Consider the following 17,407-nt stretch of genomic DNA (forward strand, 5'->3'; position numbering starts at 1 on the left):
TTTTAATGACTCTGCCCATTGGAGGACAATTTAGCCAGTAGGTTTTGCCGTAGTACGGTAAATAAAATCTATGAAACGAAATATGAGAGGTAATGGTGGACGAACGGTGACAGCGAAAAAAAAATCTTGTTCAACATTAAAATGACAGTTCTCTGAGAGGCTAGTTGGCGCTACTATCGTGACGTCCGTTTGACAACTTTGATACTTGTGTCAATTTGTGATTGGCTAAATAATTAAATGAACCAATCGCATCAAGGCTGTAACGTCAAACAGACCTCTCGATCACAGACCTTATATCAACCTTAAGAGTTTACCTACCTTGCGTGTAAAAAGTTTGATCCACGGTCAAAGTTTTGTCGGACCTAAATGCGCGATGCGCAAAGCCGCCGCTCGAGTCGCAGCGGCTCGCCTTTGAATCGGTACCGTGCGGTCTTGATTTCCCATCACTAAATCTCGCTCGTGACGTCATCGTTGGTACGAAAAATTCGCCACGCTAGGTTCTCATACAGATTGAAGCGCTCTTTTCGTCTATCTCGATATAAGGTCTGTGCTGTCGATACTAACGCCATCTAGCGATATTTAGCCCGTAAAGAAACCTTCATTTTGGACGCACGCGCAACGAACTCCAGAAATCATTTTCATGTTTTCATTTCACGTTTTGCACGTACCTACTTGGCTATTTAATTATGTTCCAAGAATTTTATCGAATGAACTTTGTCATATTAAAATCTGCCATGCCTTACTGACATATGTTTTGTAACTTGTTTTAAAATTGGGAAAATATTTACTTAACTATTTTGGCTTTAATACCTATAGTTCACATCAACCCATTTGTAGTCCTCTAGATTTTCCGGTTAGGTACTTGTTAGTTTCATTCACTGGCTACCAGCTAACATGCCCGATGTTATCTGAAGGTTGTATGGTCTAATGCGGGAATGTTCGCGATCGCATTCACCGTCTCTTTCTACCCTCATCCTACACTGATTGACAGAAGTGACATCGATAGTTAATTGTCTGAGTTAATGGAGTGCGTTAGACAACATGCCCACAGATTCTTTGACTAGCTATCCAAACTAATCTTCGTCAAAAGGGCACAAACTTACAAATGAAACAAATAGTTTACATATTTTAATATTTATTTTTACACATTTTCAAATAATACATGACTAAAAATAAAACAAACACTATTTCTAGAAATTACCTTTTTATTATATTTTTTAATTATATTTTTATATTGTTTTAATAATTTATGTACATAGTATAATTTTAAAATGTAATAAATGAGAGTGTCGTTCTCGCCGCGGCGCCGGGCGGCGGCCTGGGTCGCCGGGTCGCCGGGGGGCCGGGCGGCAGCGAGCGCCGGGCGCACGCGCCGGCCTTGAGCCCGAGGCAGGCGCGAGCGCTAGATGAGGCGCTCGCTGAGCCAGATTCAGGTGTCGGGCGGCGGTGGCGGCGGCCGCGGCGGCGGCGGCATCGACGGCTCCGTGTTGCGGCGCCGCACCTTGCCGCGCTGCTTGAGCATGGTCGCCTGCGGGACGGCGGGGGGCGTGAGAAGGGGCGCGTGTCACGGGCCCGCCGCCGCGGCGCCGCCGGCCCCGCCGGACCCGCGCTTGGTTTTCTTCAGCATCGTCGCCTGCCGGTCAACTGAGGTCACTCCCCGCCGAGTGACGCCCGCGCCCTCCCGCGCCCGCACCCCGCCCCCACTCCGCCCCGACCCAAGACTCCCGACAACGCGCACCGTTCATCTAACATCCCTTCCGAACGCCAATGACGACTGATATCTCGCGAGCTGTCGTATGCATCCAAAATGAACAACCCATCAGACCACAGTACCTGCTTAGCTTAAGGTAACCCTATTTCAGGCGTAGTATTATTATTGACCTTGCTGACTTTATAATAAGGCACTTATTAAGACGTTTCTCTTTTAAATAAATCTTGTCGTTAAACTACAATTCGTTCTCTGATCAAATCGTTATTTATCTTATCATTATTTTACAGAATGACAGTTGGAGCTGTCATTCAGTCGCAGACTCCTTAGTCAGTTCAGGACCTGGGGTGGCAAAGTAGAATGAGGCGCTCCCAGTCTGAAGAGTTGATGTAAGAGTAACCATATTTTAGCCTTGTCCAGGACTTGATCAAGAGACCTTATGGACATTTGGAGGCCCGAGGCGGGCCGCCCCTTCCGCCCCAATGTTAGTCCGCCTCTGCTGTCATTATAATATAGTGAATTAATTGTTAAGTATATGTATGAAGTTATCATTAATAGTAGCATTCCCAAATGGTATGGGCTTGAAAAAGGGTTAAATTTCATGTCCGCGAGAAATTTTTTTTTATTGGATGCGTCTTTGGCGTTCAACACTGACTGGTAAAGGATCTTTGATGTCATACATATCATCTCGACGTGTCGGGTCGTAACTCAACTTTTAGTTGCGTTACGTCGGGTGCGGCGGCGGAGTCTCTTACGTTAGGCCGTTGCGACCCGACGAAGCTTGTTGGTCTCTGTCGGGTCGCGCAGCCGTATGCATGGTTTGTGCTTTGGAGTTTCAAGTGCTCGGGCGTAACTCGACTCGGGGAAATTTTGGGGGTTAAATAGAAGTACTGGCCAACTTGCTACTTTATATTGATTTAATGTGAATAATATTTTATTTAACTGCTTGCTGCTTTAACAAAGACGCTGTACGATTTCTTAAAGATAGACTATACATCTACCTATTGAATTATATCAAAATGTAAAATTGAGTTGTAAAATAAAGTTTATACCATACTTAAGGAAGGTTTTTACTGTGGGCGTTTCTGTGTTATTGTTAAAGAAGAAATTGTACGCGAGCAGTTAAATAATTTGATTCTCTACATTCTGCAGTAAGTTTGAACTTAACGAGTACTTCTGTTTAATTATATTCAAATTGGTTCGATCGCTCTCATTCGATCTGGTATTCGAAAAATTTTGGAACAGAATTAGGAATAAGGTAGAATATCATGTTGTCTAGTGGTTGGTTAATAAAATTACAATTAGGTAAGAATTCTTAGTTTATTCTTAATTAATATATTTTATTACTTTGACAGGAAAGGTTCATTAAGTATCAGAAAAATATGAGGGTATGTTAGAGGAAAAAAGATTTCTGAAGTCACTAAAAAGTAGGTAACTAATTATTAAGCAAGTTCTAACAGTATTTAGAAAAAGAGAAAATTTTGAATTTCTCGTGTGTTCACAAGATAGGCCTCATATTGTTCAAGTCAGAAAGAAGACAACCAGAAATTCCACCTCAAGGACGGACAGACGAGCACATGCAAACGTTCAGGTAATGTGTTTACAGCATTTTTTGACCAGAGCAGGGGTAATTATAACAATTATGAGATTTATTTCATCTAAAATGCTATAAACACAATTTTTAAATTATTTTTTTTAGACAGAAAAAGAAAACCCATACAGCACTTATAAGTTCATGTATTGATTCTCTCTCTTATGTATTAACTATGTGAATGGGTCTAGTGTATATGGCATAGTGTTTGGAATTGGATCATTTGAATATAGTCTTAGGATATGACTCATATTTTCTGTAGTCACTCTTGTTTTAGGACAAATTGTTTTGTTTGTATCTAGTTATATATATGTTTAAAAACAGAGCTAACTTTAGGGCTCCGTACCATAGTGAAAACGGAACCCTCATAGGATCACTTTGTTGTCCCTCTGTCTGTCTGTCTATTCGTCCGTCTGTCAAGACGCTTTGTCATCATGTTTAAATTAATATCCAACACTCGAGTCTGCTACCCCTTGTAGCAGTAAAAAGTAAAACTTCTAAGTCAACGCAATCAGAATGAGAGGGCTTGGGCCGTAGTTCCCATGCGGGCAAAGTGTGGATTGGGAACTTCACACACCATTGAAGTGCTTCGCAGGTTTGTTTCCTCACGATGTTTTCCTTCACCCTAAAGCTCATGATAATTTTGCACATGAATTTCTAAAAGTACGAAATCGGATTTGAACCTGCGATCCCCTGCTTGAAAGACATGTTTGGAGAGAGATCCCTATTGTAGCCTCTCTCCAAGAAAAGTACAAAAAAACACTATTCTAACACGGCTTTTTATGGCCAGCCTGTGTAGGGCTTCGGAATTGTAGAATCCATTTAATTTCCTTTGGTTTTCCGTTAAACTGCGTCTAAAAATTTACTATCATACGTTTCAATTTTTTTTATACAGAAATAGACTTGCGTCTGACCACAATCACCCCTGATTCTAAGCACGATCTTCGCGTACCTCTAGTATATACTTAACCCCTTTAGGTGGGTATGGACTATGGATACTATGCCATAAGCAGTAGACCAGCAGGCAGGAAGGGGGGGGGGTACCTTGAGCGCCGACTTGAGGACCACGACCTCGCTTGGCGCCGCCACCCACGGCTCGCCGTCCACTTGGACTGGAATCTCGCTCTTCAGGTTTATCTTAATGTGGCCACCCTGGAAAATATAAGATGGCAATTAAGTACCCACAAAATAATAAAAAAACCCCTTTGTAAGTTTTTGTTATTTTCTTTTGAATATTTTGCTTATTGCTAAAGCCAAGCGGAGTTCCGCTCGCTTCGCTCGCGCGGAAGCAACTGTTGGATCCATTGCAACACCGCCCTAGTAGCCCACTCTTCCCGTTGCTTCTGCGCGGGGAGCGCCACTGTCGTTAAACTAGTCGGATTGTTTGATTTTGTCTTTTATCGCAGCAGTAAAATTTTCTCAAACATGACATGAAATATTGACGTTGTGTTACAAATAATAGGCTGAGATGTATCGCGCTGCAGGCTCTGTGGCTCAGCTGCGTGCGCGCGGTCACTCTAGTGGCCTGCAAAGAGATTTCAAACAACCTTGCAGGTCGCTGGCCGGCAATGCGACCGTCTTTTGTTTCAACGCGCGCTCTGCGACACGCACGCGGCCCACGCACAGCAACACCGCCAGCAGCCACAGTACACAACACCGCGACCAGACTAGCATCCCACCAGCTTCATTTCTTGTTTTATTTTTTTTCATCACACTTGCTCGTAAACAGTGTCGTAACATGCAGGCTACCTTGGTTGCAACCCCCCAAATAAAACCCTCGACCTTAATGTGCTTGTCATGAAGCCCAAGGTCGGTAAATGAGTCAATGCCCGTACTGATGGTGCTGCGCGCGCTGCTGCAGGACCACATGCACACGCACGTTGCGGCGCATGCTGCGCGGAGGGGGAGGGCGACGCTGCCAAGAGCGTAGGCTAAGGTATCGCCAATGTTTGGAACAATTTTATTTTTCTTTTACAAATATAAAATTTTACTCGCAAATGTGATGAAAAACATTTTATGTCGCACGGGCAGTACTAGAATTACGAACATCGACTCATCAAAGCCCTCAGTCTTCGACTCCGGGCTTCTGATAGACTCTCGTTCGTAATTTCTTATTTACCGCCCTTAAGACACAATATACTATTATTTTATTTCATGTAATGTTTGAAAAAAGCACTATAGAAGCCTACCGGCCTCTACAGTAATGTACTATTATTTTATCACAGAAATGTCAATGCTTAGATATTTTAATTAATGGGGGAATTCCAATGTTTAAGATACCAATGGACGTTGTTTTGTTTACATTTAATTGAATACCTATCCAAACCAAGTATAAGTCTGTGGCTAACATACTCGTAAAATGCTTAGATTAAAGGTGAAGGTGAGGCGTTACCTGCGCTATCCGCATGGCGCCGCGCATGCCGGACTGGATCTGCCCGAGGTGCACGACGCCGGTGACGCCGACCACCTCCAGCATGCCGTCCCAGTGGTTGGGCTTGCTGAACTGGTCGTCCTTCTCCGGGCCCCAAGGGTTCGCCCCCGAGCCCCAGCTGCACAAACAATGCTAAACGTTTACACCGATTAAGGTGTCTTGATGTGTCGCTAGATGGCGTTAGTGTCGGCCTCAACCCAGCACGTTACAGGGTGGGCTACAATGAAATTCGAAAATCGAATTTTATAAGCTTCAGAGGGACGGTAAGATACGAAGTTCGAATTTTGTACTTCGTAGTATAGGGCCAGTCTTACTTGAGATTGGCTCATTTATTTATTTAACCAACCACAAACGTGACGCAAATGTCAAAATTGGTAAACGGACTTCGTCTTTTATTGTTACGTGTCAAAGTCAAAGTCAAAATATCTTTATTCAATTTAGGCTATAACAAGCACTTATGAATGTCAAAAAAAATCTACCACCGGTTCGGAAAAACCTCTGTTGAGAAGAATCCGGCAAGAAACTCAAAGAGGTATATATTTTTTTTAAACAGATTTACAATATTATTAAATGATATGTATACATCACAAGTATTTAACACAACTTTATTTTAACACGTCGTTATGATTGGCGGGTTGTATGTAGCATGCGACGCGGAAATTTAACGATGACTGCGCTAAAGTATAAAATAAGGTATCGTGGGAGACGAGCGGTGCGCGGGGCGCCCATTCATTGCCGCGCGCCAGATTACGCTGGGCTAAAGAGTCATGAAATTTGGAATGTAGATAGCTGATGTCTGAAATAACACATAGGCTACTTTTAATATTCCCACGGGATAGTTGTTCTTAACACAACGCCTCTTATTTGACTGGATGGCAAACGAGCAAGTGGGTCTCCTGATGGTAAGAGATCACCACCGCCCATAAACATCTGCAACACCAGGGGTATTGCGGATGCGTTGCCAACCTAGAGGCCTAAGATGGGATACCTCAAGTGCCAGTTATTTCACCGGCTGTCTTACTCTCCACGCCGAAACACAACAGTGCAAGCACTGCTGCTTCACGGTAGGATTAGCGAGCAAGATGGTGGTAGCAATCCGGGCGGACCTTGCACAAGGTCCTACCACCTGCACAAAACCCCTGCCTCACCAAAACCAAAACAAACACAAAACCTGCCTCTATGAAGATTACGATATAAATTTTGGGATTTCCCACGGGAATTTTGTAAAATCCCGGAATTTCAATTGTAACTACCAGATCGAATAGTTTAGGGTAAACTCTGGTCTTGTAATAAAAACTGCAGCCCCGTACGTCATTGCGATGTGCGGAGCAGTGTGACAACCGTCTTATCCACAGGTCTTACCTGAGTATATTGAGGATGATGATGCCTTCAACGGCGGGCAGTTCCACATGCTTGCCGTCCACTTCGAGCCTGACGGCCTTGTGCAGGTCCTTGCACATTTTGCGGCCCACCATCTTACGGAGACCCATCTTCACGTAAACACCTTTGTTGCGGAGCCTGAGGATGCAATATGGAACTTTGAGAGGTCACTTTATGGCGTGCGGGTCCATATCGGCTCGCATAATTGTTGAAAGTCATGTTATGTTTGTCAGAATGTATTGTTTCTCTGAATCCATTAATTGTTCAGAATTGTAAAAGAAACGTAACCCATTTGAAAATTTCAGAAAAAAATACGATTTCGGTGATAAAAAAATTATGTCAAACAATAATTCTGACAAACTTATATCTAACATTATAACTTGCGAAAATTATGCCAAATCTGGCGCGCCCATGGCATGCATTGAGTAGGCCGCAGGATAGGCAGAAAATACAAGCCACAACAGTTTTTTTAGTCACATCTTGTTTGGTAGCCAGCTTCGGAATAGAAAAAATAAACTAGCTTCAAATGGGAATCTTATAGTTTCCTTCGTAACTAACATATCAAGTTACGAGATGAAAACTGGAAACTACCCATTTTTAAGCTAGTTACCAAATTTGGCTACGAAATAGGACTAAAAGTTGAAGTTCTCTGAAGGACTTGCTAAGACTTTTATACGTTTTCGATATCATCTGCAGCAGATAAAGCTGAGTAGGTACCAGATTTTTTAAAAACAAGTAAGTAATAAATTAAAGTACCTATTGTAAGTACCTACATTTAGAAAAATCATTATCCCGTTGTGTGTTTTCAGGTAAAAAATTAAATGTAGTTAGTTAATCGGTCGGGCACTGACCTGCTGTTGAACTTATTAGGGTTCTCCTCCCTCGCGTTGTGGAAGTCTAAGCAGAGGTCGGCGTCGATGCCGATGCCGAAGTAGTTGTTCATCACCAGGATTGCGAGTTGTCTTCGCTTTGGACCCTGCACAACACACGTCACACGTCACACGTCACGTCACATATACGAGGCTAACAACAGATTATAGGTGTACCTATACAAATAGTAGATTGTACAACAAGAGTATAAAACGAGCCATTTTACCCAAGACGTGCATATAGCCACCCGAGCCGGTACGGCGAGGGTGGATAGTCGTAGGGAGCCCAAGAGGGGATTTCGGGATTTACTAAAGCGCGACAGATTAATACACAGGGGGATACCTTGTACCCGGTTAAGTCCTTCCACCACTATGAGCCCATATACATGGCCGCTCGTCAAGGATAAGGATCAGATTACAGTTTTTTTTTACATTTTTGAAAATCTATAACTACTCCTCCCACCGATGAAAAGGTATATATTATATGACATTTTTTTCTTTTTATAATCTAAGCTTCGCAACCCAATAGGTCTCTATGACGCTCGAGTAAATCCCGATTTAGCATCGTGGGCTCCCCTACTATAGACAAGTCGAGAGGAAATGGATTTAATGCTCGAGTTTTACACTCTGCTTTTCACTTCGATGGCGAGGAAATGAAATAGCAACAGTGAAAACAATTGTTCACTTACTACGTAAATTTTATTTTTCATGCATTACTATATAATTATATTTTTATAAGTTTTAGTGATTTATTTTGATTGATTTGATTGATTTTTAGTTTTATATAAATAAAAAATGTATTAAAAAATATAAAGAAACTTCTTTGTTTGTGGCTGTTGACACCTAATTACCTTGGTCTTAGACAAAGATTTTATTTTATGCACTAGTGCATAAAAAGTCATTTTATGTCGCCTAGATCCAGCATAAACACCAACTTTACGAGCATGAGGAGTGAAAATGTAATTTGTTGAACATTTGACACAGGCGTTTCTTTGCGAAGGTCCTTATCAATTAACAATAATCTTTTACTTGCTCTTCCGAGCGTCTTTCTATTCCGAATATCTATCCCTTTGGTTGGAAGCGTAAGAGCAATATGGAAAGGCTGTAGTTTATTGCACTTGTACGGTGTGTTTAAAAGATTGTTTTTGAATAAGTATTTCAGCAGATCTTCCGGTTTGTGTGAACCATCTTAATTCTTATTTCAAAATGTAGTCACGCCTTTAACGCGGTAGGTACAGTTGGAAAACCAATTAATCCATAGAAATATTTATAAACCACAATAAAAAAAAAAAATCCTGAAGATTTTGAACATGAAACTACCGTGAGACTCACTCATATTAAATGATATTGTAACGGATACTCACGTCTTTCGTAGCCCTTCTTCTCAGGAAATACGAAGGAAGGGAGGAAGAAGTAGGAAGGGCTACGAAATAATACGAAATAATAGCTAAACTCGGTTTAAGACGTGAGTTATCCGTTACAATATCATTTAATACTTGAAGATGTTTGTTATAAGTTGTCGAATAATCTGTTGAAATATTACAGTTTAATCTAAATGCTGGAGCGACACTAACGGGAAACAGCGTTAATTATTCCAATGATGCACGTTCAACGTTGGTGTAGCCCCAACTTTTCGCGTTAATTTTTAATAAATTTTAAGATCACAGCTCTATGCATATATTAGTCTCAACTTGATGTCTACACGCAAAGAGCCATGACGTTGTTGTTATACATATAGAACTCCAAAAATGTCATACATAGTAGACAAACGAGCAGACAGTTCACCTGATGCTAAGTGATTACCGTCGCCCATATACATCCGCAGCACCATCAGGACTCCAGATGCGGGCCTTGCAAGAAATGGTACACTCGCTTTTTGTAGGTGACCATATCGTGGTAGAGTACTGACCGGGCAGCTGCTTGGAGAGCTCCTTGGGCTCGTCCTGCTTGTCCTCGGGGTGGAAGACGACGGTCCAGCGGTCGAGCCGGATCTCCTCGGCGTCGATGACGTCGCGCAGCAGCGACAGCGGGTCCTCGCCGCCCGTGTAGCCCGGGCCCCAGCGGAGCACCCGCGCCAGGTCGTTGCCTGCACCAAACAATGCATTCAATAAATGGGCTAGTTTCCTAAACGATACTAATTAATCCGTAATTTTTAGGGTTCCGGAGCCAAAATGGCCAAAACGGAACCCTTATAGTTTCGCCATGTCTGTCTGTCCGTCCGCGGCTTTGCTCATGGACTATTAATGCTAGAAAGCTGTAATTTTGCACGAATATATATGTAAACTATGCCGACAAAATGGTACAATAATAATTGAAAATAAATTTTTTTTAGGGTACCTTCCGTAGACGTAAAGTGGGGGTGATTTTTTTCTCATCCAATCCTATAGTGTGGGGTATCGTTGGATAGGTCTTTTAAAACCATTAAGACGCTAAGACGATTTTTTGATTCAGTGATTTGTTTGCGAAATATTCAACATTAAAGTGCAAATTTTCATTAAAATCGAGCGTCCCCCCTCTAAAATCTAAACCGGTAGATGGAAAAATTTGAAAAAAATCAGGATGGTAGTAAGTATAACTTTGGCTCAGAAACCCGGGTCAGTTAGATTATCAAAAAATAGTGGACACGTATTTTTTCTTTGTTTTTTATACGTGTAAATGAGAACTAAGATTTTCGGGAATTACCATGGCAATTTAGTGAAAATTCATAATAAATCAGCCGCCATTTCTAATGAGTCACGCTGGCAAAGTCACGGCTAGCTTTTTTTAATAACTAAGTACGCGATCTCTTTCCTTAATGTCAAGTACATTATGCTATTTTTAATGGCTGTTCTGTGTTGCGTAACTAATGGACGTTCATAATGCGATCCAAAAAATTACTTCCTATCAAGTTTCTTGTGGCGTGTTCTTTTTGGCGCTGATGGTCTTTCCGAAAGCGCGGGGACACTAAAGAAACATGTACCTACACGAGCCCCCTGTAGCATTGCAAAATATAGTTCTGATTTTGATTTGATTATTCCTCTGTACATGTCCATTGCTTCACAAAGGAATACCACCGACGCAAAAAGAGATAAGTTTGACGCCGACTCTGTCTGTCTACCTGTGGCATCGAAATTCTCAAACGAGTGGACCGATTTCAATGCAATACATTAGTTAGATACGTGAAAGGCAGCGGTTGGTTCTTAGCTAAGTGTTTTCTTCCAAAACATGCTATCTTTCAAACCATACTTCATCAGGTACGAATGGTGGTAAGAGCTTTCACCCATGATACTTTAATGGTTTAAGGGCAAGCAGTTACCAGTTCCAAGAGGTACGATGGCGCAGGGGGGGTTGGAGCACTGGGAGTCCTGGCCGACGTTGTCGAGGCACTGCAGCACCCAGCCGATGGTGCCGTCGCCGCCGCACACCAGGATCTTGTAGTTAGGAATGTGCCGGAACACGTACAGCCTGGGAAACACATAGATATATTACAACCCCGAATAAATCAGTGGGGGAGGCTACAATTGAAAGCTCTCTCTCCAGACAGGTGTTGTCCCTGGGGACCGAAGTTGGAAGGAGGAGCGTTGGAATATATATAGGTACGTCTGAGTTCGGAACTTCGATAGCGCGATGTAGGATTTGGTTGGATTTCACTGGATGGTTCATTTGCTCACTGGATGGCGCTTGCAGTCGCTACAATCCTATTGTCATGATCAGGGCTATTCTTTAATCTATCGGGGCTCATTCTTCGCGAGGAGGCTGTTGCTGCTGTTGTCACGGCTGCTGCCCCCCTCCCCTCTAAAATATCGAAAAAATTTACTTTATAAGTTTATTTATTATACAGTCAAGATCACGTTTAAGTTTTCACTTGCTCCATAAGCTCTCCACTGTACATACTTTTCCTACCCTCTATGCTTCTATTAGCCCCCCTTGATCATCGTCTGGCGACGCCCGTGCGCGTTTCTATTATCTCTGACGGTGTGCCACACACAGCACCTATTCTCCAAGCAACTCACGCGAAGCGAAGCGAAGACTTGGTTAAGGGTTGAGTAGTTTCCGGGAGAAGTTAAAGAGTTCATGCCCCTGTAGCCGGATTTGATGCTCACGAATACCAGTACCGACTTCCGTCCCGTGATTCTAGCATTTCTGATGGCTTTCACACCTGTTCTCCAAGCAACTCACCCGGGAAGCGACCCACCGTTCTCCAGATCGAACACCTGGTAAGGGTTGAGCAGCTTCCAGAAGGAGTTAGCCACCTCCGGCTCCTGGCAACCGCCGATTTGACGCTCACGAATACCAGTAGCGTCTTCCCTTTTATGACTCTTTTATCTCTGACGGTGTGCACAAACAGCACTAAGCAACTCATTCGGGAAGCGGCCCGCCGTTCTCCAAATCTAACACCTAGTGAGGGTTCAGCATTTTCCGGAAGGAGTTGGCGAATTCAAGCTCCTGGCGATTTCACGTCCATGATTCTATTATGTCTGATGATGTGCAACAGCACCTATTCTCCAAACCGCGGCCCACTGTTCTCCAGATCAGGGGTTGAGCAACTTCCGGAAGGAGTTAATCACCTCCGGCCCCTGGCAGCCGCCGAATTGACGTTGACGAACACCAGCAGCGGCTCCCCTCCTTTGCTTCTATTATCTCTTCTAAATATTTTCTCTGACGGTGTGCAACAGCACTAAGCAACTCACCCGGGAAGCGGCCCGCCGTTCTCCAGATCGAAGACCTGGTAGGGATTGAGCAGCTTCCGGAAGGAGTTGATGAGCTCGAGCCCCTGGCAGCCGCCCGACTTGACGTTCACGAACACCAGCAGCGGCTTCACGCCCGTCGGAACTTGCGCCGGCTCGATGCTGGGCAGCAGCATCACTGACGGACATAGTCCAAACACCAAGTTAACTCTAAGGGGTTGTTTCACCATCCATTGATTAATTTTATTTGACGGATAAATTTAATCATTGAATGATGAAACAGGTGGGGGGGGGGGTCAATGAGGGTTTTTGACAAGCTTAATAATCGATAAATGGCGTTGGTATCATGAGGTCTTCCTTGTGATTTTTTTAGCCTGTTAAAGTTTCCCATTGCTGGGCTTAGGCTTCCCCTTTTTTCCGCTATGTGTCCCTATCTAAAGCATGCTCCTGGCATTTTATTTGATGCGTCCAAGTCGTCCCTCCATCTCCTCTTCAGTCTGCCAACCAATCACAAACGTGATATGAACATGAATGTCAAAGTTGTCAAGTGCGCCAGATAGCTTGTCACGGACACCCTCATTTAGCTTAACTTGAGTACTTAAGAATGAGAGAGCTTGGGCCACGCAGGCCCAGTGCGGATTGGGAACTTCACGCACACCATTGAATTGCTTCGCAGGTTTGTGCAGGTTGGTTAGGTTATTTTGATAAGGCCTTTCTATTTAATACTAGAACATGTACAAAAGAGTGCGAAACAACGTTATGTCAGAGTCTATCTACATCTACAAGTTTGATGTTAAGTACATTTGTGGAAGAATTAGTTCCGGTCTTACCTAATAAATGCTTATCTTCATATTTGGCCTCTCTGAGAGCGTAGAGCGCGCGCACCGCTTTGCTGGCGTCCTCGTATGTGATCACCATCGAGCCGTACTCGTAGTAAATCGGCCCGATGGATGTGAATTTGTTATCTGTACCGACAATAATTAATGATAGGTAATTAAAAAGTCGCCTAGAAGAGATCGTTCTGTTGCCCGCAATTCTCAGGATGCCATCAGCCCACCTCGCCACTCTAGGACTTTTCTCTACCAACGGTTATATCTGTTCTTCGTTGGATGTGGCCTGCCCATTGCCACTTCAACTTGCATATCCCAGTATCAAAAAAATAAATATAATATATGGTATTGAAACCTTTGGGATTAACGGCTTGCATAAAATCAGAAGATAGATGAATTTTTTTGAGACATTTGGATCGAAAGTTTGTGCCTGCGATATGGCTAAGGTGTATGTACTGACCAGCCCCGAGGAACTCGACGAGTATGTTCTCGTAGTTCCTCTCGGAGAGGCCGGGCGGCAGCGAGGCCACGAACAGCGCCAGCGTGGGCCCGTGCGGGTCGCGCCGCGGCTGCAGGTAGAAGCGCGCCAGCTCCATGCGCCGGACAGACTCGCGCGCCAGCCGCACCACGATGCGCCACGGACGTTCATCTTCCTCCAGCACTCGGTCTGACACTGAGGGTGGAAGGTTAGGTTAGGTTAGGTTAGGTTAGGGCTGGTCAAGGGAAGGGAGGTCATAGGGCCTCTGACTGAACCCTAGGTATAGGTCTGGGTCAGGACAACAGTAGATATATATATATTTCTAAATTAATTTACTTATTTTTTTTTTTAACTAGCTTATAATGTGTCCCACTGCAGGGCAAAAACCTCTCCTTTCTTATTCCATTCGGCTTTACTCTTGGCCAGCTCTTGCCAATCTGACTTATAAATTTCATTATTCATTGTTTTTTAATTGATTGATTTTTCTGTAATAATAGAAGACAATTGATTTTATCTATGTACACCCATAGAGTAAATCCTCAATTCCACACTCGTGTTTTAAGGACCCCTATTACGATACAGTTTCATAAAATACTATTGACAATTTAATTAACGTTTGTTTACAGCATTGACATCTATGTACCTACGGGTTTACAATAAATACGATAACCACTACGTCATCGTTCATCCAGCTCTCATATTTCGTCTTCTAGATTTTTTTACCGTACAACGGCAAAACCTACTGACACTGGCAAATTGTCCTTCAATGGACAGAGCCATATTTTATTAATAATAATACAATAAATACGTTTGAATGCTCAAGGCGCTGCCAACCCTGGAGTTGACCCAATGCACGCCTATGGGTGCGTATGTGGCCTAAGTATAGATGTCATGTTGGTAATGGTGGGGTGTCGGATGAGACGGAGGTCTCACCGCCGCGGTCCAGCAGTATCTCTGAGCAGCGGTAGTCCTGCGTGGCCTGCGCGGGGTCGAGGCCGAAGCGCTCGAGCGCGGCGGCCATGAGGTCGGCCACGGTGTGCTCCCCGCGGCACGGCACCGTCACGAACGTCTCGCCCGCGCCCGCGATGCGCCCCGGGTACACCCGCACCTCGCCGCCGCCCGACTCCGGCTCCCTGCATCAAGTAACCATCCGTTAATCCTATTCAGCTACGTGTCTCGGTTTGGAGGTAAGGATTGTTGAGCCACTCACCGCTGTTCATAATTAGCAGTGTTACTCGACTTACTCGTACATAAGCTCTTAGCAAATTTTGTCATTAATGAACCAGGATAGTCTTAATACACGGCCACAAATAGAATGTTTTAACTCCCTTCCCCAAGCGCGCCTCTCAAAAATTACAAAAAAAAGCTTCAGAAAGACGTGGCTCAGACCTTCTCCTTAGAGAGTTGAGAGCATTATATATATAGTAGTTTATTGTTTAAAGCACTGTATAGTAGCTCTCACTATTTTTGACTCTTAAACTCACTTTGTCGGTCCCTAAATGCTCCTCTCATCTACTCAAAGGTTCACTGGTAGAGATCCCTTGAAGGGATAAGTCCGCCTCTGTACAAGCATCTCAAAGTTCTACCAATTGTATTTTTGTTTCTTTTCTTTTGTACAAGAAAGAGTTTTACATACATACCTACTACTATCTAAATAGCCCCTCCAGCGACATCTCCATTCGGTCTACTCGGTACTATCGGTACTCTCTCAAATGGAGCGCAGACATCTTAAACACGTTCACGGCTATACTCACTTGAACCGCAAGAAGAGTGCAGGCCGCTTGTTGGGGAGCCTCGTGACGCGCGCGAGCGGGGTCGGGTCCTTGAGCGGAGGCTCGTCGCCGGCCAGCGCGTCCGTCAGCTCGAACTGTTCGGGCTCGCGCGCCACGTGGAACGCGCGCAGTGCTGCCGAGACCAGCTCGCGCTCGTTCCAGTTGCGGCCCACCACCACCGGCCGGTACAGCCGCCGTGACCACGCCGCCTCGCCGTCGTACACTTTTACTACCTCTGTCGGAGGGACACAGGGTACTTCAGTTCAGACTTAAATTAAATGATAGCCCCTAAATTGGCAGCGTGCACCACAATACACATATGATTCAAGACTACCTACGTCGTTACCTACAAGGTAACGAGGTTGCAACCATGAACTTCTATCAATTTTGTTAATTTAAGGGTTCCAACGGAAGCAATTGGAGGTTTATATGACATGCCTATATGTTTTTGAGAGTTTTGTCTGTAAATTATTAAGCTTTAAAATGTCGGTATTTTATTGGTCTTTTCCAGACATGTTTCAGGTTTGTGAAAACCAGTTCTTGATAAAGGGATTCAGTTAACTTTAAAGATTTCAGCATTTTTGCGATACATTATACCCAACGTAAGCAGAAAAGCAGGTTAATAGTAGGTAGACGTATGGCCCCGGATTACCTTCATCTCTGTCGTCAGGCGTGCGGTCGCGGTGCTGCTTGTGGTCGGGGCGGTGGTCCTGGTCGGCGGGCGCGCCGGTGGAGCCGCCGCCGCCGCCGCCGCCGCCGCCGGAGCCCGAGCGGCCCTCGCAGCCCGAGCTGAACTCCTCGCTAACGCTGCGCGCTGCAACCACCCACACGCTCACATACACCCCCCGCGCCCCACAATACAACATGGATAGAACAAGGACATAGACTCTTTTTTTTTTCAAGGGATTCCAAATGCTAAAAGACAAAGGGACCTTAATGTCCTAAATTGAATTGGTCGAGTTTAGCGCTAAAGATGTTAGTTATTTGCTTTTTATTGTATCCATTTCATATCATAATTTAGAGTTTAATTTACACGAATTACTACGACATTTTATTAATTGTATACTATGTTATTGTTTGTATTAATTATTCTGCTTACATTTCAAGATAGCCCATAGACTTTTCAATTCATTGTACAACTTTGCGAATGGTTCAGACATTTATATATTAAGACAAAATTAACCTTTATGAAAAGTAAGTACTTAATGCAAAGCTCTTGATATGTAAGCTAACGTTAAACAATTATCTAGGATTAGAGATGCACGTCGATAGTTGGACCAAGGACCATGTTCAACTTTCTTAGCACAAGCTTCCCAAGTTCAGGTAGGTTATAAAAGCTTCTAACTTAACAAATAAAAACGTTACGCCTTACGTGATAACTTTAGGTCCAGTCCACACTCCGTCGTACATCTATTCTCTCTAACACAAATGGTTCCCGTTTAACACCAAGCCAGCCATGAAATAAACATAATTTTGTGGTCCAGCACAGCCGTTTACCACAAGACAAAATGACGGGACGCTATAACACAAAAACTCAAGTCATTTTCATCTATTTAATGTGCCAGACCAGAAGTGCTAAGTTTATCAGAATCTGTCTTTACAATATTACTGCGATAAACTGCACTTAAATCTACCAAACTAGTGCTTATCTAGGATTCGATTTTGCTATCCTTTTTCAATT

The 17,407-nt window shown here is 43.7% G+C and overlaps 1 protein-coding gene across 1 annotated transcript in view; it reads right to left on the minus strand.

Annotated features, from left to right (window-relative positions):
- Nucleotides 1-1,118: 1,118 nt before the first annotated feature.
- LOC141434221 (diacylglycerol kinase theta) overlaps nt 1,119-17,407 on the minus strand; it is a 60,935-nt gene continuing 44,646 nt past the window's right edge. Inside the window, 14 exon segments of the mRNA XM_074096591.1 lie at nt 1,119-1,528; nt 4,344-4,451; nt 5,692-5,848; nt 7,093-7,248; nt 7,962-8,061; nt 8,064-8,086; nt 9,885-10,065; nt 11,275-11,423; nt 12,650-12,824; nt 13,477-13,611; nt 13,937-14,149; nt 14,888-15,087; nt 15,709-15,961; nt 16,379-16,540. Coding sequence (XP_073952692.1) covers nt 1,430-1,528; nt 4,344-4,451; nt 5,692-5,848; nt 7,093-7,248; nt 7,962-8,061; nt 8,064-8,086; nt 9,885-10,065; nt 11,275-11,423; nt 12,650-12,824; nt 13,477-13,611; nt 13,937-14,149; nt 14,888-15,087; nt 15,709-15,961; nt 16,379-16,540 — 2,111 coding nt within the window. The 3' untranslated portion in view covers nt 1,119-1,429.

Source organism: Choristoneura fumiferana, chromosome 13 (genome assembly GCF_025370935.1).
Source record: "Choristoneura fumiferana chromosome 13, NRCan_CFum_1, whole genome shotgun sequence".
Taxonomy (NCBI): Eukaryota; Metazoa; Arthropoda; class Insecta; order Lepidoptera; family Tortricidae; genus Choristoneura; species Choristoneura fumiferana.